Raw genomic sequence first — 27,106 nt, forward strand, 5'->3', positions numbered from 1 at the left:
TGGAGTACTCCTCCTCCTCAGGCCTGGAATGATGGCAAAGGCCACCCGAGGCCATCCACTGCTTTGGACAGGCTTCTATGCCAATTGCATCACATGCTAGCCATGAAGCCCTGCCTGTGTCACTCCCTTCTTCACCTGGCAGGACGGATACAAAAACTCGCTGCATGACCATGTGACATTTCTGGGGCTGGCCTGCACATGCGGTGAGGCATAGTACCCACAAGTAGCTAATGTCACCTTCATTGTCAGTAGGCAGCCTCGCCCATCAGGAGAGAATACAAACACAAATGTCCTTCATGGCAGGCACAGATGAAAACCTGACTCCATTCAGCTGCAGGTCCTGGAAAGGGAGCACCAGTGGGGATGAGAAGCAGCTCAGCCGCTTCCTCTGGGTACCCACACTCAGTGGCTAGGTGCTGTTCTTCCAGGGAGTCATGGCTGGGGAGTCTCAAGAGGTGGCGGGCAGGACAGAGGTGGGTAGGGTGAAGGCGGTCTCTGAAGATCCATGCATACAACTGGTACCAAGATATTTTTGTCTGTGTGAGTCCAGGATCAAATACAAGTTTCAAAGTCCTGGCACACACCTGATAAGCATTCACCTTTCTTAGCTGATATCATCTTAGTAACAACACGTACTGATACTAAAAACTAAGGGCAGCTGGCCACGGTGAGCACTCCTTTAATCCCAGCACATGGGAGGCAGAGACAGGCAGATAGATCTGTGAGTTCCAGGCCAGCATGATCTACATAGTGAGTTCTAGGATAGCCAGGGCTACATAGTGAGACCCTGGCTCAAGAAAACAAAATGATACACTAATAAGCGCAATAACGTAAAATTCGTAGTTGTGCACAACACAGCTCTACAACATGAATTCTCTGCTCCCACTCCCAGTAACAAACTGACTACGACCCTAATTACACACCTACTCACAATTTAAATCAGCCAACTCCACTAATTAAACTCCAGCAGCTAAAGGGCTAGAGTGTCGGAAACTCATGGCTGCTGCACTGTGTCTCTCGCTGGTCTCTGCTAACCTTATTCCACCACCTGGTGAGGCTCTGGGTTTCCTGTTACCATGAAAGGGCAGTCAGTACAGAACTTTCCTTGCTTGCTGTCATCTATGTTTTATGAATTCAAAGCCATTAATTCCCTTATGTAAATGTGACTCCGTCAGTATTTCCCATTATTGTGGTCTTCCTGGCAAAGCTGTGACTCACCAGAAAGGCCAAAGAACACAAATGAAATAGATGTGTATTGTGCTTCACACTACAAAGAGATGTGCTTTCAGGAAGAAGAAAAAAAAAAAAGTCAATGCTGTCATAAACTTTTCCTGTGCCAAGTTTTAGCTTTTAAAATGTAGTGACTGGCTAAAGGGATATGATATTCACATAATTAAGGTTTAACTATGACAACCAATAAAACTGGCCTGAGAGCTTTTCTTGGCTATGCTAACCTGAAACATAATCGGGTGCCCCACGTTTGTGGGCAGAAGCCTCGAGTCCTTCTTACATATTGCCACTATCACACCAATCGCCCCATTTTCTACTTTTTTTTTTTTTTCATTTTCTACTTTTTAAATTCAGAGGCATTAAAAAAAAATCACTGGGTTGTTAAGTTTTATAGTATGAGAAGAGGAACAATGGAAGAAGAACCCATGGATGACGCTTGGAAGGTAATGACAGAACTCCACACCTGGACTTTGCTGTTTGCAGATCTGAGTGGCAAGGTCTTGCACATATCCGGGGAAAAGGTCAAAACAGTCCCCATAGGACACCACTTTAATTCCATGCAAAAGCATATCTGCTTGATGCTTAAAGAAATGGTCTTCGTTCTCCTTGAGCACTAACATGTAGTGCTCTAAGTCCACCTTATTTGGCACTGAGTACAGAAAGAGAGCTTGGAATATCTGGTCACGCAGGGTCTCTCCACAGCCCACGAACAGGAATGACTTGGTTCGGTACAGGTTCTGCAGGACTTCCTGGAGAAAGCCAATAAGCAAAGGAAAACACCTCAGTGAAAGACAGCAGGAGTTCACAATTCACATAAGCCACCTCTGTGTGTGTTCACATCCTATCTTGTACTCACCAGGCTTCCCTAGAGCCATCCTGAGGAGCTTTGAAAGGCCACGAGCCCTTGATATACTCAGGCCAACCTCATGCCGTGATCTGTGTAACCTAGGGTGAACTTAGGCTAAGACCATCTCTCAGCTAGGACAATGAGAAGGAGCAGAGGCAGGGGACTGGCCCAGTCTGGATGTGCCTCACAGTGAGGACAGCCTATGGTACACCCATGGCTCACCAACTCAACTCAGCCAAGTCAACGCCTAGACTTATGTACAACCTTAAGTTACTAAAATACAAAACAAGAGCATTAACATGTTCTCCATTATGCTGGGCGTAGTGTTTGTACTTTCTAAGGAGGAGCATGCACATTTCTTCCTTGAGTAGGTGTGCCCTGAGCATCTAATCAAAATGCAGCGCCATATCAGGACCTAGAGATGTAGCTATGAACAGGAAACTCTGGCCCTTTCCCCAGCAGCCGTGTGGAAGGCGCATTACCCAGAGGACCATAGTGCCTGGGAAACACTCAGACTACACCCAGATGGCTGGTTGCCACCATCACTTCCACAGAACAGGCACCCAAGGCCTAGGAAAATCAGTCTTACCATGACTTCTGGATCTTGAGTGACATCTTTATAGCCCGATGGATCTAGTACCATCCCACAGGGGTCTGTGTACAAGCCATGAATATGAAGAACTCCATACTTGATGTGACCTCTGGCCCACTGAAGGACCTATCAAAAAGCAAAGCAAGACAAAGAAACACCCTGGTGTTGTTTTATTTTATTTTATTTTTTCCTGGTGTTATTTTAAACAAGACACAAGAAGAAAACTATCTGAAGAAGTCACCATTCCCACTAATTATGCCTTTACCCCGGAAACTGTTGCCTGCAGTGGCCCCGCCCCATCCTCAGCAAGGCTTTCTTTAAAGTGTGTGTGGAAGGAGCTCTCTGCTCTCACAGTGGTGCGTGGGGAAGGGACCTTCCTAGGTTATGTGCGGCCAACCGGTCTGTGTTGGGTTGGGGTTGCTGCTGGGTCTGTTGATGTTTTACGGTGCCCAGATCCTCCTGCACATGCGCTACATGAATGTTCTGCCCCCGAGCTCCAGTGCCAGCTCTGTGACTTTCCCATCAGCAAAAATAGACAGAGAAAGGGCATTTATCAACCAGGCCCCTGCACTCACTTCAGTTCAAATTACAGAGCCAAGCAGCTGACAGGACACTCTCCATGTCTGTGCGCCTCGTCACTCAGTGCGGCTTCTGCACCTGCTGGCTCTGCCGAGAGACTCACTGGGGTAGAGCAGCATGCAGACAATTCCTGCCCACAGCTGACTGTTCATTTCCACAGGTGTTGTCGTGCTCAACCACAGCCTGTGTCCACAGCCAACTCAGGACAGGCTACCACGGAGAGAACATGCACAACTCAGTGGCTGACAGCACAGGTGGCAATGTGAGTCCCTAACGACCCATAAAATAAGCATATCACCAAAAGCCAACATGCCAAGAAATGGTCCGCAAAGTTCAACCCTGCTCAACCTCAGCGATAAGCAAGGAAAAAAATTAGGATTTTTCACCTGACAGACAGGAATATACTTGACTGTTTTGTTTTGTATTTGAGACAGGTGTCCAGACTTGCTTCGAATGCTCCGGGTAAAGTCAAACTCACAGTGATCCTCCTGCCTCAGCATGCTAAGGTCCCAGGTGTGCACCACCATGTGTGCTTGCTTTGTTTTTAATAACACCACTGCTGGCAAGGGACAGAAAATGGGTGTTCCCACACAGAGCTGGGGGTACAACTGCCTTCTCGCTCTAGAATTACAGGTGCTACCATAACAGGCCAAAATCACTTTAAATAAATCCTTGGGGGCACTTCTCCCTCAGAAGCCACTATCAGAAGTTCGTTCTCACTTTTCCTTAATAAATCCACAGTTGCTCTTTTTAAATAAAAATAATATAATTTGTATGAGAATGGCGCTCATAGGCTCATATATTTAAATTCTTGGTCCCCAGTCAGTAGACTGTTTAGGAAGGGTTAGGAGGTGTGGCCTTGCTGGAGGAGGTGTGTCACTGGGGATGGGCTTTGAGGTTTCAAAAGCCCAACCAGGCCCAGGCCCAGTCTCTCCGTCTCTCTCTCTGCCTGTTTTCCCCCTTTCCTCTCCCCCCACCTCTCGCTCTGCCTCCAACACAGGGATCTGACATAAGCTCTCAGCTACTGCTCTAGTGCCATGCCTGCCTGCTGCCATGCTCTCTACCATGATGGTCATAGACTCACCCTCTGAAACTGTAAGCAAGCCCTCAAATAAATGCTTTCTTCTACAAGGTGCCTTGATCATGGTGTCTCATCATAGCAAAAGAAAAACAGCTTAGACAAATAGCTTAATGAAAACAGTCATGGTGGAATATGCTTGTAGAGCCAGCACTTGGGAGGCAAAGGCAGGAAGATTGCTATGAATTCAGCATTGTCTATTGTAGTAAATTATTTCTTTAAAAAAAAGCGTTAGGCTATTTAATGTTTATTATTAGCCTTAAGATTATCATGGCGGTATTATTTAACCTACTATCATAAACAATAAGACACAGACACCTGTTAGATTTTATAATTGCATTATTTACCTTGGGCCAGGCAGATAGTTCACCTATGCTGGCTCAATAACTCCACCATCCATCTCCCAGCCCCCATCCAATGCCATCCACCCTAATCCTCCTCATCTGGTCTACCTTCCATCCATAATCCCATGGTACTTACTTGTACTCTTTATCTGGGCCTTTTCACACCATTATTGGAGCCCTTCCTCTCAGCCCATGTGTTTTTTTCTCCACACTAACCCATGGTGGCATCCTCCTTCCTCCTCTCTTCCTGTCCATCTGTCTCCCATGATTTTCCTGTCCCGAAACCTGGAAACCTTAGCCACGCCTACCCCATTCTGCCCTGCCCAGGTATAGGCCTTTAATCAACCAATCAGCTAATAATGACTTAGGCAGGTTTACATAACAAGGATTGGTTTAACCAGATCTTAAGGGCTAGGTCAGAACAACCCCCAATAGTCTACACAGTGGGCTGCAGCCCAGCTATATAGCATAAATATGTCTCAGAAAAGAAACAAAAACAGCTAATGGAAGCAAAGCACAGTGCTGTGCACCTGTAACTCCAGAACTTGGAAGCAGAATGGATCCCAAGTATGAAATCTGCCTGAGCCATTCAGCAAGTCCCTAGCTCCAAAGTAAATATTAAGTGAAAAAATAAAAATAAAAACAGGGTTGAAATGTCTAAATACATTGCAATCCCATTTGTACAAAAAAAAAAAAAAAAAAAAAATCCACACTAAGGATTGTAGGTGCTTCCTTTTATACCTGCATTACTGCCCATATTCCCGTGGTGACCACTAATCAACAAATGCAGGTGAGAAATGCATGCAAGGCACAGGACAGAACACGAAGAGAAAATATGATGGACAGCAGAGAGCATCACAAGAGGGGAAGGGCATGGCCCCTGGTTGCTTGAGGAAAAGGCTGTGTGGCATCCGGCAGTAACCCAGTGCCCTGTTTCAATGCAGGCACCAGTAAGCTGTCCACAGCAATGACTTCTGAGCCTCCTGCCCACTCAGCCCTTACCTTCTTCTTGTCCTTCAAGTCCAGAGACTCCATGGGTTTGCTCTGCTGCTGCCCAAAGATCTCCAGCAGGTTGTCATAGTTGGTAGTCAGTACCATGGTGCCTCTGTCCATCAGGCTGAGGATGGACTGCAGGACCACAGGGTTCTGGATGTGCTGCTCTAGGCTGTCAAAAACCTCCATCAGGCAGTCCTGGAAGAAGTTGGGCTTGGTGTCGCCTGTACGCTATGGAGAGGTAGATCAAAAGTTAGGAACATATGCTGAGCATGATAGAACGCGAGGCAAGAGCAGAAGCAGAGGCAGGTTTCTCTCTGTGAGTTTGAGGCCAGCCTGGTCTACCTTGTGAACTACAGGCCAACCAGGTCTACATAGAGAGACCCCGTCTCAAAATGACAACAAACAGGAACAGCAGGGCTCAGTAACTGCTGTGAGTAAGCACCTGGCCCACAAGTGAGGAGGCTCATTCTTACAAGATGAAAGAATGAAGTCAGCCTCAGGGGAGGACAGCTCAAGTGCAAGGATGTAACTGCAGCAATAAATACCATGTGACATTAAGGTTGGAGGAAGGTCCCACTGTGTTTTCAAACGCTGATTTCGGTGCCTTGTGCCCTGGCATGGGCACTGTTATGAATGTTGAGTTATCTCCTGTAACCAGGTGATGATAAGGAATGTTCCCCAGTTATCCCTGACTGACTAAATAAAGATGCTAAAGCCTATGAATGGGTAGAAGAGAGGGAGGCTGAGTTTTAGGTGCCTGGGTTTGGGGTTGAGAAAGGAAGGGGGAGCAGAAGAGGTAACAAGAGGAGAAGCAGCAGCAAGAGGAGTGAAAGCCCGAAAGAGGAGAGAAAGAATCGCCATGAGGCAAGATGGACAATGAGCACGTGGCTGTAAGAACAGACTGATGCCCGGGAGTCATCAGATTGGCACGTGAGTGGCTTTTATGTGGCTTTTAAAGGTACTAGGACTAGAATGGCTCAGAACCTGCCCAGCAGTGTTTACAGCTTAATAACAAATCATAGCCTGGGGAACTAACTGGTCAAAGAAAACTGCTGCCATATAATTTACTGTATTAATTAATTTAGAAAGAATAATTCAGAGAATCACTGCTCGGGTGAGAGTGGGCAGGTCAAGGAGGTTTCTCTGAAAAACCAATGTCCAGGCAGAGACCTGAAGGAATGGGGAGTTCTCAAGACTGTCGTAAGCAGACAGGAGCAAGCACAAAGGCACTGCAGTATTAGTGAAAATGGATCCAAGATCAGCAAAGAGCCTGTGTGTGGCTAGAAGAGGAGGGGGGATTAGCAGGGGAAGTCAGAGAGGTGACCCCGAACCAGGCCATAAGGCACTATTGAAAGCCCCTTCTTTCCAAGTAGGGCAGGGAAGGTAGGGAGCTAAGAGTGAGGAGAAGAGGTGATGGTAGATAGCTTTGCCAGAAGACTGGGCTGAGCTGAACATACACAGGGGTCAAGAGGCCACACCTCCCCAAGAACAGCCCTAGCCTACGCTTCCTACAGCAGCACTCAGTGTCAGTCAGTTCGACCTCAACAGCCCACAAGTCAGGACAGAGCCACCAGACAAGCTACCCATAGGCCCTCCTTCTCCTAGGAGGCAGCAGGCACCTCATACTGAGGCTACTCCCCTGAAGTGCCTGCTAACCCATACAACCAACGAGATGCCCTTTGGAATGGCTCACAACTTCCACCACCTCAGCTGGTTCTCCTTGGGAGGGTGGAAGAGTCACAAGGGTGAGGAGCATCAGGTGAAGCTTCAGACACATATCCTAACCCACAGTGATCAACACAATAGCTTCTCCCAGCATAAGCCACTCGATGCTGCCTCGCCATCCCACAGGTTTCCCCAGCCCAAGGGCAAGCCCTCATCTTCCTGTATGAAGGCTCGGCATCCTCTGTCTACCAAGGGCCAGAGAGTAAATCTGTTAGGCCACAGTTCCTACTGCAACTACTCTGGGCATGAAAAGCCATAGATGATATGGCAGCAAGAGGGTATGGCCACATGCCAACACAACTTTATAAAAATGGCTAGCAGGTCAGGTTTGGCCCAGCCCCTGCCTATGACGGCAGCTATTCCTGACTAGCGGAACACCCGCGTTTGGCTCAACCACCCAATGAAAACCCCCCAGCCTAAGAAGGTGAGGTGGAGCACTGGGCGGACAACAGTGACCTAGTGATTCCATGGGCAGGCGAGGGCTGTCAGCCTCCTCACTGCTCACTGGAAGAAGCAGGGGGTAGGCAGGCAGCTAACTGTACGAAGATAGGCAACTTCACCATGAGATGGCAGAGACCAGGTCCCCAATACCACTGAGCTCCTGCATGTGCCTGGGTTGCCTCCCCAGGTTTCAGTGTAGGAATCAGAGTTCCTATCGCAATGAAAACACACCATCTGGTGTCTCTTTGGTCTTTTGGAGCCCCCAAAACCCCTACTGCCCTTCCTGCTGACCATTTCATGTTCTTATCATCTTCCCTTATGCTCACATCTCAATTCTCCTCCTCTATATGCTGACTGCACATCTCCAGTGAATACAGACCAGTGAGAAACAGCCTCCTCCAGCTCCTCCCTTGCTTCTGTTCAGCACCTGTGCTAGACAACACACCCACCCACCATCTGGCTGTGGCCTCTCTTTAACTGTCCCTTGCATCGCCAACTATGCTATGTCATTTCTACTGGAAGACAGACACTGACCTCCTACCTTAAACGTCTTCTGAGGACCATCTGTTATCTAGAGAGTTATGACTAGCCTACTCAACCAAAGCACATTCACAGTGTCTCACAAACCTCACACTATATGGGAGCATGACAGCATCCAGAGCCAGCCAGCCTGTGGGAGCCATTACTACAAGCTGTTCCAGCATCTGCAGGCAGCCCAATGTCAGGGTTTACAAAAGTGGCATCCTGCTGGGCATAGTGGCAGATACCTTTAATCCCAGCACTCAGGAGGCAGAGGCAGGAGGATCTCTGTGAGTTCAAGGCCAGCCAGGGCTACACAGAGAAACTCAATTTTGAAAATTAGGAAAACAGCTGGATGCGATGTGGCACACCTTTAATCCCAGCACCTGGGACGCAGAGGCAGGAGATCTCCGTAAGTTTGAGGTCAGCCTGGTCTACAAAGTGAATCCAGGACAGCCAGGCCTCTGTGTAACAGAGAAACCCTGTCACAAAAAAACAAAAACTAAAAAAGGAAGAAAATTGGGAAAAACAAACAAACAAAAAGCCCAAAAGATGGTGTCCTGATAGGCTGAGCACTAACAAATGAGGGCCTCTGCTCACAGAAGCCTAGTGTTCACTTCACGCCCTCCCTCAGCCTACTCGAGAGCCCAAGGCTAGCCCTATGAAAGCTCAAGTGTTCTAGACTCACAGGTGACATCTTCCGGATCAGGTCATGGGCCACAACCAGCAGGTCCCGGTCCTTCGTCACCTTCCTCCGGAACTCGGCCACGTCCCCAGGGTGCAGGACCTCCAGCTGCTCTGCGGCCTCAATGACTGCCTCAATGCAGCTCCTCCAAGAGCAGAGCGCGCGGATTCCGGGGGCCACTGCTGCGCTCACGCCAGTCCCAATGACCAGGAGCAGGTCCTGCGGTTGCTTCCTAATGAGGCTCTTTAAAAACTTTCTATTTAAAAACAAGGAAGGAGGAAGCCAACAGTCAGCTTGGAAGTACTGCAAGCTTCCAGTCTGGAAACAGAGTGTTCAGGTCAAACATTTGTTCTTCTATCCACTACCAGAAGACAAAGTCCCTGTTGCCTACAGTGATAAGCAAGCATCTCTACAGGTAGCTGTAATCAAAGAGTTCAGCCCCTCTCCTCCTTTGAAGCTGCAAAACACACACACACTGTGAGGACAAAGTGATCTTGCTGTGGTAACAGGCAAGAGAACTCCTGACAAGATGCAGGTTTTCTGCCTCCTAAAACCCACTGCATTCTTCAGGGGGCAGCAGGTCATTCTGCATCACTTTCCAGTAAGTGGGACCTGCTGGCCACTCCCAGTCCTGTGGCCCTTCCCATCCTACTTCCAGGTTGCTTGGTTTGGAAGTGGGGCTCTGATGGCTTCTTTGAGCAGAAGGTCACTTTCCTGAATGTCTCTTATGTTGGGACAAACCATGGTGAGCAGCCCTGGGTTCTCCTCCAGCACCATGCTACATTGCCCTGAAGACGGATGCTATGTTAAGTCAGAAAAACCCTGCATGAGTAACTGACTTTAAGTACCTGGATTTTTGTTCACTTCTGTTCGTTGTCTTTTCCGCTGACTCCATCTGTGAATCCTAAAGAGAAATACATTTGATGAGTTTCTACTTCCCAGATGAAAGATTTTTTTTAATGAGTACCCTGGAAGATAGTAAAGGATGAGACTGAAAGCCAACTCTCCGTTTAGTTAGAATCCCCAAAAAATACCATCTATGAAGATACACAGAAACAGTCCCTCTGCCACTGCTTACCCTGCCAGGCTTCCACTGGTCAGGCGCTCAGGTGTCTCATGCCAGATAGAAAAGAAAGCATTCCCACAGCAGCCAGACCAAGCAGCTCTAATGAGCCAGCTCCACGGTGTGGGCTTTTCACCCTGGGAATGTCTCTCTAAGACAAACCATCTATAAGTTTCCTAATCCCCTCTCCTTTGATTCTAGAACTAATGTTTACTATAAACAAGGAACTGCACAGAGAACCTGGTAAGAAGGCCTCCACCCCACCATCACTGAGAATTACAATAGTATTTTCTCATTTTCCACCAGGCTTTTTACTACTATGTTTCATGTCATATGCATCCTAGTTTTAGTCGCCCTGTGTTACTAGAAACTATTCAAAACTAAAAGTAAGGCATACACATGGGGCTATAATATGCTGACGTGCCATTTTCACCAAGTGCCCCTTACTAGTGCGAGATTCTAGAAGCATGGCGAGCAGCTTGTGATCACTCTGACCCTGTCTACGGAGGACCACACTCTGAGCAGCAGAACCGCTGAGTTAAAGACACGAGCAGAGCTCGCCTATGATCCCATCAGTTAGAAGGGCGGAAGCAGGCGGATCCCAAGTTAAGGGCCAGCCTGGGCCCTGTAGAGAGATTTCACCACAAAATAGAGTCCCGAAACTCATCACACCCTGCAGCAGCACTGCCAAGGGGTCAACAGTGGCAGGATACCAACCCTGCCACACCCTCACCACACAGATGGAAAACCTTGGTCCGAATTCTAGTCTCTAGTCCTCAGTTAAAATTAGGTCACCAATAATAATCATCCAGGAGAGACCTCAAAGCTCAGTGAGTCTTTAAGTTGCACCTTCAGGCTGGAGAAATGGGATCCTGCAGTCACCCCTGAAAACATTCATATGCATCCACCCTCCCACCTTGGAGGGGAACACTCACAGCTTGCACCAAGGTCGCCAACGGTTCCTGACCTTTCCTCAGTGCTAAGAAACCAGTCTGTGGGCCCAAATGGAAAGCTGGCAGAGGATGCCACCTGCCCCAGGGAAAGAAGGGCTGGAGAGTGTGGCTGCCAACTCACTGCAGTCACCATGCAAGGTCTTTTGTTTTTGTGATTAGAAATTTTCTAAGGCAGGTTACACGTAGTCTATTTCACAGAACCCCACCACTGCGAACAGAAGCACCGTGAATCCCACCCCAAGTGTCCAATGAGCCCATACATATTCATCATTCTGTTACCAACCCTGAAGCGCAGATTTCCACTAACTGAACCCAGTTCCAAGTTCAGTTCTGTCTGAAGGGAAAGTGCTCTGCAAACCAAACTGCTGGGCCAGGCGGCTGGGCTGTGCCCCACAGCAGAGACCAGGGGCCGAGGCTGCAGGACAGCAGAGGGATCCTGCTGCACTTCCTGCTTGAAGTTAACATGGGCACACTCCACGTCTTCAGGTTATGCCTTCCTGCCTAAGGGAAAGTCCTTCATCTCGGCAGGCTCTAGCCAGCACTTTACAGACCGCTTCCAACAGTCACTGGCAGCCAGTGTGCCTTAGAAGTGAAACAGCGTCAACTGTTCCCAAGTAAAGGACTTGAAAATTGTCTAGTTCCTTCCTACCGTTCAACTGCTTTTCACTCTCCGACATCAGTAGGTTATCACAGTTAAAATCCAAAATGTGTACTTAGACCTCTGCAAAGTAACACAAAAACAAGTGATTTCAGTTCCCCAAGAGAACAAGCAACACTCACAGAACAGAAGAGCGCCCTGCCCTGGGCAGGCGCTGTGGGTGGGTCCTGCGTGGCTCTGCAGCTGCCAGCTGCCCGAGTTGGGGGGTCTTGAGAAGTCTCTGCAGCCAGCACTTACACCACCAGGGTTCCCACCTCAACAGCAAGAGCGCCTCTGGGGTTTTAGACCGCTGTGGACCTCTATGGAACAAAGCATCCAGCAGGGGACGCACAAGACACTCACACTCACACAGGAACCATGCTGCGAAGAGCTGCATAGCTGCCCATATTTAGCCATTTACAGTTCTTTATAATACTACAAGCTTAAAGACATTACCTCATTTCCTGTTTTTTCAGTAGCCAAAAGATCAGAGCCAAACCTCATAATTATCCAGAGACTGCCTAAAATCTCCCCTTTGTTTTCAAACCGAAGCCCAAGTGGGAGATTTGCCCAGCCTTATCTCTCCCTAGAAGTTTCAGAAGGCCAGTCTACCTCTGATGTACCAGTCCCTTCTCAACGGCCACTCCTTTAAGCCAATCAGATGCCAGACAATAGCAACAAAACCCTTCGGAGGCCTCTCAGATACTGCAGCTTTCCGTTTCCTAGGTGACCTTGTCGTCACCAGTTTGCAGACTCAAAGCCAAGTCATCATAGCAACGCATTTTTCATAAAAACCTACCAGTATTTTCTAAATGTAAAATCAGGCCCAAAGCAGATACTGTCCTTTTTATCCAAAACCTTCAACAGTGTCTTTAGCAGAATGTTTTGTGCCTAGAATAAGAAATCACAACTATTTTACAAATGAGCTCTGCAGTAGCTAGGCTGCCTTGATTTTTTTTTTTTTTTTTTTTTTTTAATCCCAGCACTAAACACATGTTCATCAAGGGCTGGAGAGACGGCTCAGTTGTTAAAAGCATATACTGCTCTTACAGGGGTCCTGACTTTGTTCCCAGCACACACACTACCTGGCGCACAACCATCTCCAGCTCCAGGGGATCTGATGCCCCTGGCCTTCATGGGTGCCTGCAATCACATGCACACACTTTCACATTGACACTCACATATTTTAAAATAAATAAAATTTAAAAACACTTAATGTTCATCAGGATCCAAAAGGTGACAGACTACAGAAGAGGAATTGGTCATCTTCATAGAGCTGTGAAGCAGAACCCCACCTCTAAGCCACCATCTACAGCTCACTGACATTTCCCATCAAGCCTCCAGATACCCACACCCCACACACAGACTCTGTGAGTCGTGTAAGTTCTTTGGCCACGGCATACCAGCATATGGGATAAAAGTGGAAGTTTGACAAGCACGGGACAGGGCAACCTGCCCTCTCCAACTCAGACCTGTAAGGCATGTCCAGCCTCCGAGGAGAATGAACATCCCCCAGCTGAGGAGAAAAGCTTCCTTGAACCATGCAGGACACTGCAAGAACACTGTATGTACTGCTCGGTGTGGCTGGAGGAGCTTTGCTGAGCCAGGCCCAGCCCAAGCTATACAAGCGGCCTTGTTTAAAAGGCTGGCTGCCACCAGCGCTCTACGCTGCCACAAACGATCAGAGGAGAAAGAGCAAGTGAGAACCGTCCATGAGCGTGGCCATGAAGCTGGGAGGGAAGGGCTGATTATTAAAAGTGACATAACAATAACTAAATTATCCCTCTCCCTCAGCAAGCAGAGTGAATCAGAGTCCAAGTCTACGGGGGCCATGCTTCAAAGCCCCCAGGCGTGGTAGCACACATCTTAATTCCAGCACTTGAGAGGAAGAGACGGACTCTGTGAATTCCAGGCCAGCCAGTGCTACACCAAAGTGCAGGCTTTAAGTACAAAAATGGCATGTGAGGTGATGTTACAGTGCAGTAGCACAGGCTCACCCAGGAGGCTCAAAGCCCTGGGTTCCAGCACCTCACACACAAAAGTCCTGCAGCAAGATGTACAGTCGTGGCTGTACATGGGGTGTGATCCCACCCCATTGAAAGAAAGGTGAACCCCGATACTCAGAGCCCACTCCCTTCTCCCAGCAGGAGGGGCAGGCATCACTTACACGGCAAGTGGGCAGCAGTGCCTCCAGGACAGACCTTCAGATGACAAGAGATGCAGCTCACTGGCAGAGCGTGCCTAGCATTCCTGATGCCCTACGTCCCATCCCCAGCACCACAACAACCAAGTGCACACCTTTACCTCACCTGCAGTCAGCCTAAAATGTGACAGGAAACAAAGGACCCCTTGCAGTCAGACGGGACTGGGGTGGCCAGAAATCGGAAGATAATGACACCATGAACACAGGTGTCACTACAGTGGTTATAAACAGTGTCACACTCATGCTGATATATAACTAGCCCTGCAGGGGCTAAACAGGACTTACTTGTCTGGAAATACTGACTGAATTTAATCCATGCAATTAAAGTGGACCCTGTCTTAGTCTCTGTTCTTTTGCTGTAAAAACACCATGACCAAGGCAACTCTTATTTAACAACAACAACAAAAAAGCATTGTATTGGAAGCCTATGTTCAGTTTCAGAGATTTAATCTATTATCATCATGTCGGGAGCATGGCCGAATATGGCACTGAAGAGTATGGCACTGAAGAGGTGCTGAGAGTTACAACCTGACCCACAGGAAAGACGGGAAAAAAAAAGAGGGAGAGGGAGAAGAAAGGAGAGTGGGACAGAGACAGAGAGAGACACACTGGGCCTCACATACACTTTTGAAACCTCAAAGCCCACCCCAGTAACGCACTTCTTCCGACAAGGCCATACCTCCTAATCTTTCTCCCTGCAGTCTAACCTTTCAACTATATAAGCCTGAAGAAGCCATTCTTTTTTCTTTTAATTTTTTTCTATTTATTACAGTTTATTGACTTTGTATCCCAGCTGTAGCACCCTCCCTCCCTCATCTCCTCCCGTGCCCCTCCCCCAGTCCACTGATAGGGGAGGTCCTCCTCCCCTTTGACACTAGCCTATCAGGTCTCATCAGGACTGGCTGCTGTCTTCCTCTGTGGCCTGGTAAGGCTGTCCCCCCTCAGGGGGAGGTGATCAAAGAGCCAGCCATTGAGTTCACATCAGAGACAGTCCCTGTTCAGGGAACCATTCTTATTCAAACCACCACAGACCCAAAGGCCTAGAGGTCCTCAAAGCAAGCTAACATTAAGTACGGTGGCCATTCCTTTAATCCTAGCTCTGGGGAGGCAGAGGCAAGAGGATCACTTCAAGTTTAAGGCTAGCCTAATCTACATAATGAGTTCCAGGGCAGCCTGGGCTACACCACAAGACCTTAACTCAAAAAGCAAAAGAGAATGGGAAATTGGACTCAGCCAGTTGTATTCCCACTATACCAAGATAAGAGTATCTTCACAGCAGGCTCCTGCCACCATCTGCTGAGCCCTCAGACACTGCAACTGGTGCAGGCTGTTAGCCTCTCCTGATTTCTGTTCCTTGACATCCAGACACAGTCTTCTTTCTCACAGCCCCGTGGTTCCTGTGTGGACCTTGGCAGATATGGGGAGGAACACAGTGTTGTGGCAGAAATCGCTGGCAAGAATGTGTCCAGTATACCCAGCAGCACAAAGAACCAGCTGGGGTCTGGGTGGCAGACAGATCTTAGGTGAGATGGATCAGCAGGACTCCATCTACTCAACTCCACCAACTGCAAACGAAGCAGGAAGGAACTTTAAAAAGGTGAAGTGCGCAGAACCACAAGGAACTGCAACCACCCAGAACAACACTGAGATGTGGCAGAAAAACTCAAAGCTCAGTTCCTACTGGGTTCTACCACCCATGTCACTAGCTAGACCACTGCAAAGGCTTCTGAAAGCACAGGATCTGAAAGGTACTTAGTGAAGATGCCTACAGGCTTCCAGAAGCTACCTGGGCACACCTCCAAGCGTCCAACTCTCACCATTCTCCAGGGCCATCCTACAACTATCACAGCAGAACCACTGGGGCTGCCAGTAATCCAGGAACTTGAGGATGAACTGTTTTCCAACTTAGAGAACAGAGGCAGGGTGACTGACTCTCACCTGTGAGCACTCAGGAGATTGAGGCAGGTGGATCACCATGAGTTAAAGGCCAGCCTGGACATAAGTAGCTTCAATAGTCCTCTGCTCCCCATCTCCTCCTCTCCTCCCCCAAAGACAACTAAGCATGGTTACTCATGTATCCCCTCCCCCAACAGAGAGCCAAGCATGGTTGCTCATGCCTGTAATTTTAACAATCAGGAGGCTTAAGCAGAAAAAGATACCAGAAGTTTAAGGCCACCTGGTCCACATATTGAACTCCTGGGCTACAAAGTGAAACCCTAGCTCAAAACAGTAACAACAGGGCTGCCAGGAAGGCTCCATGGGTAGAAAATCACTTGCAGCACAAGAACTAGGACCTAAATTTGAATCACCAACACCCACTTAAAACCTGTGTATGGCTATGTGGGCACCAACACCTTTGTAGGGGCAGAGACCAGAAGATCCCTGGAACCTGATGGTTCAGTCAGACACCCTGCCTTACAGGAATAGGGCAGAGCGTGATAGAGGAAGATATCCTTATCCTCCCCTGACCTCTACAACACAAACACACACTTCAAAACAATTTACAGAAGACACAAACCCTGACCTTGAGCACATGCTGATCAATCACTAAAAGAACAAAAAAAAAACCTATGTGCTTGTAATAATCAAAAGTAATAGAGCTGGGCATGGTTAGAAAGACCTTTAATCCCAGTACTTGGGATGCAGAAGCAGGAGTATCTATGAGTTCAAGGCCAGCCTGGTGGTCTATATAGTGAGTTCCAAGACAGCCAGTGCTACATAAAGAAACTGTCTCAAAAACAAAACAAAGAAGTGCTAACATTGTCTTGAAAGCAGTGGTCCCAAGATGCTTACATATTTGAGCCCAAACTCAGAAATAGAGAGACCCTGTCTCAACACCTCCAAAAAAGGTAGAGGAGGAAAATGATTCCACAAAGTTGTCCTCTTACCTCTGCTTACACTGTGCCATATGCGCTCACAAACAGTAATTTAAAAATATCAACAAATTCTAAAAAAGAAAAGGCAAACAACCCCATCAGTATGAAAACCAAAACACTTAAGTCCACAGTTCTGTCAAAGGACAGCATTCCTTGAATATCCAGACATGCTGGCACACTTCTCCAATGAGAGATAGAGGCGGGAGGATTAGAAATTCAAAGTAATCCTCAGCTACATAGTAAGTTAAGGCCAGCCTGGCCTTCATAAGATCCTGTCCAAAGAACAAAACAAAAACATTGCTGCATTTAGGGGGAAACATGAAGCACTTTGAAGCACGATCTCATTTCCTCCTTTCAGTGAAGTGCCAACATCTCTCACCTAACACTGAGTCCACTCCAGAGGCAACCACGACGCTGCTGAGTCTTGCCTGGATTCTAACACCAGGGTACTAGGATGCCAAAGAATACACGGGATGTTTCCCCAGGAACCTGCCACTAACAGCACTCACTGTTTCAGTCTGCCCATCAGAGGTGACACGTGTAACACAGGTATTTGTATTATCTAATAAGTTGGTATTGGTAAAAACACCCAAACTGCGCCCAAATGATTTCCCCAGACCCAGAAGATGCAGAAGAGCTATTCCATTGAGCAACTTAAAATTACAGAACTGTAGTGTTGGTGGGGTTTTTAGGTTTATATAATGCCAAGTGCCTTTTTTTTTTTTTTTTTTTTTTTGAGGTGAAAGCTGAGACTCTAGTAATTTGGTCAACATCTCCCCAGGCATTAGGGACAGCTATAACTCATTCCTGGTTTGACTCCTTTTACTATACTGACAGTTGGCTGTTCTGTTTTGCCTGCTGGCCCTCTGCCATTCCTCAGAAACACCTCAACGGGCCGCTGGGATACACTGTGATGCTGGGATACACAGGGTGGAGGGGGCTGCCCTGACGGCTCTGTCTCCCAGCTGCTTGCAGTAACCTTAGCAGAATCGATAAGGAGAGCTGAAGGAGAAGGGGTGTGGCCACTTCTCCAGGCGGAAGGCTCCAGGCTTCAAGCTGTGGAGGAAGGAAAGGTACACAGAAAGGCCTGGCCAACAAAGTGTGTGCTGGGCTACTTATATCCGGGGCAGCCTTCCCTGTGGCTGTTCCCTGACATGTGAAAAAGGAAGAGTGTGTGTTCCCAGGTGGCCAGAGGCATTCCGTGGGACAACATTAGAGCAACCTACAGAGCATGATACCCATGACCCCTAAATTTAATCCATTAAATCTGGGTTTCAGTCCTATCACTGTAGGAATACTCTAAAAGCCTGTCAGCCATGTGTGGCTGGTGTCAGAGGGCTGTGTTGGCCACACAAAGTCCTCCTGCACTGGGCTAGCTCCAGGTCCCTCTCCCAAGTCCAAGCTTCATCCATTGTTCTTCATAACCCTTAATCCACATCTTCTACACCATGTGTCACACCTTAAAGTGCTCACCCAACTGGACACTGACACCTCCTACTCCTAGCTTCAGTTCCTCCAGTCACACAGAGAGGACAGTACTGACACATCCGAATGTGTCTCCCTCAGCACCTTTCCGTTTCCTTCAAGACTTCCCTGATGGCTTCTAATAACCAGGCTCCCATTCCCCTGTTGGAAGCACTGTATCTTCCACTCTGGATAGCACACACAGCCACCCCAGTGAAGCTTTAAGGAGACTGAGAGCAAACAGATAAGATCTCACCTAAAATAAAATAAAAATAAAAAAAGTTCCCAAGTCAGCGCCCCAGGCTCTGAGCCTGGGCTTTCGGAAGTTTAGTGAAACCCTAGAGGGCTACTAAAAAACGCACATCACCTGGGTCCAAGTCACTCCCACCTCCTATGGTCTGGCTTCCTACAAACAAGCCTGTACCACTGGCAAAATATGTAAGCCAGGACTGGGGAGATGGCTCAGTCGGCAATCATCTGAATTGTAAACATAAGGCCTGGGTTTAATCCTCAGAACTTAAAAAAAAAAAAAAAAAAAAAAATTATCACATTCACATGTGTTGGTGTACACTGCTGAAACGGTGAAGACAGGCAGGTCCTTGGCCAGCCAGCCTGGCTTGATTGATAAGTTCTAGGCCAATGAGAGACCCTGCCTCAAAAAACCATATTGAGCAGGACCTGAGGAATGACACCCAAGATTGTCTTTTGGCAGGGTGTCCCCTGCCCCCAACCATGTCACACACCCAGACACACAAACAACAAAAATATAAGCTACTTTACTCCTCCATAAGCCCCTCAGTAGCTTCTGTTCCCCTGAATGACCCAGGCTTCTTCTCAGCATAAGCAGCTCAGTGTAGGTCGCAGGCCCCTTGCTGGCTCTCCCATCATAGTCTCAACTGGGAACAGTTCCCTCACTGCCCTTCACCCTACCTTCCTTCCTTCTGTGGCTGGATCCCTGTCTACTCTAAAAAGCAGCATAAGCAGTCACTGAAGAAGGCCCAAGGGAATGAGGGGTGTGGTATCTTCCTTTCCTATCATCAGTGCAAGGACACACACACACACACACACACACACACACACACACACACACGCAGGACAAAGCTCTGCCATGCACACCGGAAGGTCTCTAAGATCTGGTATCTGGCCTGCCTCTCTGACTTTTCATTCCTTCTGCCACTTTGCCTGAAATGACCCTCAATAACAGCTCAAACTCTGGGTCTCCCCTGTTGCCTTTCATATTCCCTCCCTTCACCATAAACTATGCTCAAGAATCCCACCTTGGCTGCCTGCACATAACTGGCTAAGTGCCATACGCCCACTTCCCAGCTGGACCTGTGTCCTCTGCCTCCAGCACCAAGCACTGGACCACATAGGCTTCCCACTCCCTCTTTAAAAATGTCTGACTCTTGTCTTTCACATCGGGTCAAGCATGTTCTTTTTTTCTTCAGGGCACCAGACTGCCACTGTGTAGTAAGTCAGGAAGTGTTTGTCAGTGACAGCAGCCTGAGGGAATGATAATCTTTGTTCTAGAGATTTTCAGGATAAAACGTGTAACCATCTGGCCCCAAACCTCCACCTCGGGGAAGACAGACACAGACCTCCATCTCCTTTGTAAGCCATCCCTAAACCAGTATCCCAGGAGGAGGGTCCTTGGGTTGCCATATTCCCATTAACTAGGCCACTGTAATCAAGCCTTGCTCTCTTTGGTTGGATGTGTGTGATAGCAGAAACTACCACTCGTTGAGGGAACAACCTCAAAGCGCTTTCACCAGCCCAACTCACTCCCAGGTGATCCCTCTCTCTACCATGGGTCGGTCCCACACTGGCCTCCATTGCACTGTGCACACAAACGCACACACGGAGCCTCACAGTTCCACCTCCTCTTCGGTCATACATGATCGTCCACTGAACTGCCAGGTGTTTCTACTTTTTTCCTCTTAACATTTCACAAACCTCAAGATCACTCTAGTAGAAGCTGCAAGGCTCTGTGGACCTCAAGTTAGAGAGGCGGGAGGCAGGAGCTCCCCCTAGAAGACCTCCACCCAAGAAAGGCTGGGAGTCCATGGACAGGGAGACCCCAGGAGGCTTTGGAGCGAGACCAGCGGGCGATCTGTTGGGCAACTGGCGCAGAAGGGGTAAGGGTCTCAGGCCTTGAAGACGCCAAGGTTCTCTGTGTTCTGCGTCTAGGGCAAATCTGGAGGGTTCGGGGTTTCCCGGGTGTGGAAGGTAATCCAGTCCACAGGTGGCCAAGGACGCGGGCAGCCCCAGGGATGTCGGGGACAGGGATCCCCAAGGCATCAGAAGGAACCAGGGTCTCCGGCGCCCAGGGCGGGTCCTGAGAGCTGGGGAGACGCGGGGCGCTGGCACCCAGCCCCGACCCGCCGCCTCACCTGCCGCGCCGCGGAGACGCCAGTGTCGCTCGCGCTCTCGCCACCTCCCACCCGGGCCGCACCCCTTGGGCTGGGTGGAGCCGCCGGGCGGTGCGCCGGATGGCGCTGCGCGCGCACCAAGCGAAGCCTGCCGAGCCGAACCCGCAGCGCTCCTTCAATGCCTTCCCCCCGCGCGCGCGCACCCCCCGCGCGAACGTTCCGCCCTGAAATCAACGGCCCCGCGGCAACGGGAAGCCCCGCCCGGAGGGGGCGGAGAGGCCCCGCCCCGGCCCCGCCCTCAGAGAGGGTGCAACCAGACCCCGAGGACTGCTCTGCTACGTACACGCGGAGCCTGGTCTTAGACTGACATCCTTGGGGTGGGGTCTCACTGCGTTGCTTTGCGTGCTCAGTTTCCCCATCTGCACATCTGGATGGCCCTGCGAATACTCGGAGGACGTCCAGCTCGGTCAGAACCACCCGTCAGCATCTCCGTCCAGCCCGGCACTCGGATCCGCTTCATCTGCCTCAAGCCACAAATGTGTCGTCTGTGCCCCTACCCGGCCCAGCCTGCTTTCCCACAGTGACCGTCTCCCCCACCTAGTGCTAGACCCAGTGTCTGGCCCTCCCGGTGTGCCCCAGGGTCCCTCTTGGACACGTCTAGCTTGGGCTCAGGTCTCGGGACTTCTGAGCCCAGGTTCCGCACCTATCAATCCGGGTGAACTCTTTGCCCATCCCGGACAGTGAAGAGCACACGTGGATGGGCTCTGCGCTGGAGCACTCAGCTTGAGGAACCTTATAATGCTCAATGACACCTCTCCTTTTTCTAAATAAAGCTGGGGCGGATCAAAACCCACTTCCTCCTCCTTCCCCTCCTCCTCCCCGCCTTCCCGGGTCCGCCTGCCTAGGCAAGTTATTAGGGCTTCCTCTCTCTGACTTCATTTCTCTACCTGGGTTTACTGTTAGCATCCCTCCACACTCTAAAGAAACTGCATTTGTGACAGACGCTGGACTTTTTTGGCTTTTCGAGTCATTGTTTCGTTGTGTAGCTTTGGCTGTCCTAGAACTAGCTTTGTAGACCAGGCTGGCCTTGAGCTCACAGAGTTCCACCTGAGTGCTGAGATTAAAGACAAACGCCACCACCGCTCAGCCAGACACTAATCTTAACTTTTAGCATGAAATTTATTGAGCCAGAGCCCAGAATAGTGGTTTCCCATGCAGTTTGGGACACCTACCTCAGTAAGATAATGTGCCTTTAGTTCTCAGAACAACACACCCACCTCCTTAACCGCCCCCCACCAACCCGTGAGGATGGCACATTTGCTGCAATTAACAGCAGGAGAGGAGGAAGCCCAGGGAGGTTGTGTTGGCAACACCAGCCATGCATTGACTCCCACTGTGCAAGCTTCCCACCCATAGACTGTACAGTTTGTGTGATGCAATTTAGTTCACAAGCTCCTGCTCGAATGCAGGGTCCCAAACCCTGAACCTGTGACACTGGAGGAGCTCCTGGGTCCCAGGGAGACTGGGCTAGAAGCTGAGGAGTTTGGACCCACAGTACACACACAGACAAACACACACACCCTGAATGTCCCCCAAGGTCCACTGTGATAGAGCCCAGGCAATCTCAAATCTCCACCCCAAGTCAACCCTTGGGAGACACAGACCAGAAGTGTCAGCTCATCCAGCTAAACAGCTTTACAAAAAACGACCCACAGAAAGGACACCTTAGGAACAATGGCTCCCTTCTTCCCCCTATCCAAGAGGTACATCTGAGCACCTAGTGCCCTGCCTGCCAATATTAGGATCACCCTGATTTATAGGGGAAAATCCCAGAAAGCTGCATTAACCCTTGGCCACTGTGTTCATCGTGAGTATATGACGTGGCTCTTGCCAGGAACAAATTTGTGAGAGTACACTAATGGTCCCTAAACACATAATAGTTACCCCTTCACTCTCACAGCGACCCTTTGCAATAAGGATTGTTATTTTTTTTTTTTTAACAGAGTCAGGACTGGGGAGATGGCTCCATGTGGAGAGAGCACTTGCCTTGCAAACATCAGGGCTTGAATGAAGTTTGAGTTCCCAGAACCCATGTAGCAGTCAGACATGCTTTCATACTAACAGTGAGATGAGCAGCAGAAACGTGAGGACTTCCAGGAGCTCAAAGGCCAACTAGCCTTATGTTGTTCACATGGGATTGTGAACAACGTAGAAGGGACCCAAACAAGATGGAAGGAAGGGACCCAACAGAAGTTTGTCCTCTGACCTCCACACTAATGCCATGGTATACATATGCTGGTGCTCAGACACTCAGAAAGACACACACACACACACACACACACACACACACACACACACACACACAAGCTGCTTGGGTTTGCTGCTGTCTGGTTTGCTACAGAAAGAGCTCTGCACAGCCAGAAAGGAGAGAACTGTCAGATGCAGTGAGACAAGCCAGGGTGGACAGGAAGGATGCGCGGTGACACACACGACAGTGTGTCTCCCCTGGGGATGAAGCAGCTGTTGCTTTATTATATAGCACTGGATGGCCTCCATCACATAGGCCCTGCCTCAGTGTACAGGCCGCACAGGTCTTGGGCCCTAGTACCACAGCCTTCGTAGATACCAAGCACTATAGCTGTTCACAGGTATTTATCATCGTGCTTGCAAGCTGTAAACACTAAAAGACAAATGATTTCTTATGAATGTTGCCCAGGTTCCCCTGACTCTGGGCAGGAAGACCTGAGTAGCAGCTGCAAGATGGATTTGCTGGTAGGCAAGTCTGGGAGAACTTCTCTGGCCCACCTTTATTGGCTATGCCTGCGTCACCCCACATCTCACCTTTACTTCATCCAGGGCCTCCTTATTGCTGGCCTGCAAGTTTGCAACAGGTTGCTCCTCTCCCGGGTCGCCTGCACCCCCAACAGCCATGAGATAGTTGGGAACAGCTGGGCACTGACCCAGCACTCACATGCCCACTGTGCAAGGGGCTGAGGACACAACAGGAAAACCATCCTTGTCCTTTGTGGTGCTGACTGTTTAGCCAGGGAAAATGATTGTCAAAACTGGGGGTGGGGCCAATAAGACCATGGAGGAAAAAAATAAATCATGTTAGGGAAAGACAGACTACAAGAAACTTTAGACATCTGATCAAGGATCTGATCTGAAATATATAAAGAATTCTCACAGTTCAATAATAAGAAGGTAAACGTCCAATTTTTTAAAAAATCTGCAGAATATATGTGCAAAAGCAAACCAAAAGTGAGGGAGAAGGCCAAAGCTCATTTTGATGTGCAAAGCCCATGAGCAACCCCCAGCAGTAAAAGATTTAAGAAATTTAATTGAGCAAATATTTGGACACATGCTTCTCCAAAAAGGATGTGTAGATGGCATATGAGCACCTGGAAGAGGGCTCCACATTATTATTATTCAAGAGGAAAATGCAAATCAAATCCACTCAGAGGTACATCTACACACTAGAATGTTGAAAATTAAAATGACTGAGCCAGGCCACGGTGGCGCATGCCTTTAATCCCAGCATTCAGGAAGCAGAGGCAGGCAGATCTCTGAGTCCGAGACCAGCCTGGTCTAAAAAGTTCCAGGACAGCAGGGCTACACAGAAAAACCCTGTCTCAAAAAAATTAAAAATTAAAAGACTGATGAAGGCAGGGCTGGAGGTGTGGAGGAACTGGAATCTGCTCCCATTTCTGGAGGAACTGGGAAGAGCCTCAGCCACTGCACACCCAACACAAAGCTAAAGTGAAAAATAGTGACCACATCAAGTGCTGGTGAGGATTTGGGGAAATGGGGTGGCTCAATATGCCTGCTTCCTTTGCTTCTCATCAACATAAAGAGCACCAGAGCTAGGTCTCTTGTGAAGGGAAGGGGTTCAGCTGGGCATGGTGGCACACACTTTTAACTCCAGCACTCAGGAGGTGGCAGAGGCAGGTAGATCTCCATGAGTCAACAAAGCAAGTTCCAGGTCAACCAGGGCCACACGGGGAGACTTTATCTCAAAAGAAGGCAAGGATGGGTTTTGGGTATGTGTGAGCTGGGGAGATTGCTCAGTAGTTAGAGCACTGATTGCTCTTCCAGAGAACCTGGGTTGAGTTCCCAGAACTCACAATCATCCGTTTCCAGGGGATCCATGACTCTCTCCTAGCACACACGTGCTTACAGACATACATGCGGGCAAAACACCCGAACACATAAAACAAAAATAAAAGGCTGAAATTTTAAAAGAATAAATTAAGCATGCATTACCCTACAAACCGGATGTTGTGCTCTTGGGTATATTTATCCCAGAGAAGTGAAACGTCTCATGTGCAGAGAGACCTGTCTACACGTATGCCTAGCAGCTAAAATCAAAACAGCCCAAACCAGAAATAGCCCAAATGTCCTTCCCTGGTGAATAGATAAACAAACAAACCGTTTACTCTATGAACATTTCCCAGTGAGCAAAAGGTTTTGTAGGCAATGATGGGGCCGGGCACATGGAATTGTGCTGTGTAGACAGCTGTACCCTTTGTGATTCCGATTCCGCTGAGGTAACTTTAGACCTTTAGATTTATTTACTGTTTCACGTGTGTGAGTATTTTCCCTCACGTGCATATGTGTACCATGTACATGCCTAGTGCCTTCAGAGGACAGAAGAGGGCATCGGATCCCCTGAGAGTTTCAGACAACTGGGAGTCCCCATGTGTGTGCCCGGAATCCAACCCGGGTCCTCCAGAAGAGAAGGCAGTGCTCATAAACACTAAGCCACCTCTCCAGCCTGTGATGGTGAATTGTTTGCCAACTTAGCTGGACTGAGAAATAAACGTGACCGAGAGATATCTAGAATAGTTAAAGCACACCCCTGGGTACGTCTCTGACGTGTTTCCAGAATTGACGTGATTATGAGGGCTGCAACAGAATCAATGGGGTTGACTCCCTTGCTGGATTCCTAAGATGATTGCTGTACTTGGAGGTGGGGAAGGGCGGGGCTCGGGCTCCACGGAGGAAGTAGGTCATTGGGGCTATTGCTTTCCCTGAATCCGTCCTCTCTGCTTCCTGTGCACCGTGAGATGAATCCACCCAGTATCCTCTTCCACTTGCTTCCATGTACATGATATTCCACCTCACCACGTGACCGGAATCAACAGAGCCGGAGACAGTGGACTGAAATCTCCGAAACTGTGACACCGAATACATCTTCCCCACTTCAAGCTGTATTTGTCGGGTGTTTGGGGGACAATGACAAAAAAAGCAACCAATACAGGCCACTTGGTGAGGAGCAGTTTAGCATCTTGATTTCGGTAGTAGAGGGACATACGAATATAGGTGAGATGGGAGCGCACGGGACTACACACACACACACACACACACACACACACACATACACACGACAGACCCATGGACATGGGTTAGTCTGTTTTCAGAGGTGGTGGAGAGAGGGACCTTGGTGGCTTAGAACAGCATATCTTAACCTTCCTAATGCTGCGACCCTTTAATACAGTTCCTCATGTTGTGGTGGCTCCCAAACATAAAATTAGCTTTTAAAAATTTATTTATTATTTATTCAGTATTCTGCTTGCATGTGTGCCTGCACCCCAGAAGAGGGCAGCAGATCTCATGATAGATGGTTATGAGCCACCATGTGGTTTCTGGGAATTGAACTCAGGACCTTTGGAAGAATAACCAGTGCTCTTAACCTCTGAGTCATCTCTCCAGCCCCCATAAAATTATTTTTGTTGCTACTTCATAGCTGTCATTTTGCTACTGTTATAAATCATATTGTAAATATCTGATGTGCAAGATATCTGATATACGACCCCTGTGAAAGGGTAGTTTAAACCCAAAAAAGTCTCAACCTACAGGTTGAGAACAGCTGGGCCTTCAGTGGGCCTAGGTTAGGGCCCACTTTCCAATCTTTTCTCCTGGATCCTCACTCATCATCAGGGTCACCTTCACTGTGTCTTCAGGCTTGACCTGAGAAGTGTCAGCCAGTTCCATCTTTGCTCTGAGCATCAGAAAGCCTTTAGTACATTTTGTTGTGCACTTTCGATCGTCAAGACAAGGAAATGATTCCATCAAGTGGGTGTGTGTAGACAAAAGAGTTAATTGAAGTTGACAAGAGAAAGATGAAAACTGTTGTCAGCTCCTCGAACCCCTGCATTCTTAAGAGCAAGTGGCTAACCCTTGCCAAGTGAGACACCTGCCGTGAAGTGAGCATGCCAGATGTGGCAGAGAGTTCCACACCTGAGGTCACATCAGAACCTGACATGTGAGAGGCTGGCACCATGGCTTCAATGAAGATGAGGTTCTAGGGCTTTCGTGGAGCAGGCCCCAGACCTCCACCGGCTCCATTCCTGGGACAGTGGCAACGCTCTGCCAAGAGTGAATGATGGGGATTCCCAGTCCACGGAGCTCATTTGGCAGTCTGCCAGGGTGGCAGGTCACCAGAAGAAGAAAGTGCCCTGGAGGACTATAACATGCAAAGGCGTATTTCCTGTTGAGAGGACAG

The 27,106-nt window shown here is 48.8% G+C and overlaps 1 protein-coding gene across 3 annotated transcripts in view; it reads right to left on the bottom strand.

Moving 5' to 3' along the window:
- The window catches only part of Fam118a (family with sequence similarity 118 member A), a 28,688-nt gene extending 7,964 nt beyond the window's left edge, over positions 1-20,724 (bottom strand). The window contains exons 1-6 of one of the 3 annotated variants that reach the window (XM_055627227.1): positions 20,623-20,724; positions 9,885-9,940; positions 9,040-9,292; positions 5,673-5,894; positions 2,667-2,795; positions 1,694-1,979 (exon numbers count right to left, since the gene is read on the bottom strand). In XM_055627227.1, coding sequence (XP_055483202.1) covers positions 1,694-1,979; positions 2,667-2,795; positions 5,673-5,894; positions 9,040-9,292; positions 9,885-9,931 — 937 coding nt within the window. In that variant the 5' untranslated portion in view covers positions 9,932-9,940; positions 20,623-20,724. Of the gene's footprint in view, positions 1-1,693; positions 1,980-2,666; positions 2,796-5,672; positions 5,895-9,039; positions 9,293-9,884; positions 9,941-12,145; positions 12,295-20,622 lie in introns of those variants that run through there. The other 2 variants (XM_055627226.1, XM_055627225.1) reach the window with 2 other exon arrangements.
- Between the last annotated feature and the right edge of the window lie 6,382 nt (positions 20,725-27,106).

Source organism: Psammomys obesus, unplaced genomic scaffold (assembly GCF_907164565.1).
Source record: "Psammomys obesus unplaced genomic scaffold, mPsaObe1.curated_primary_1811, whole genome shotgun sequence".
Lineage (NCBI taxonomy): Eukaryota > Metazoa > Chordata > Mammalia > Rodentia > Muridae > Psammomys > Psammomys obesus.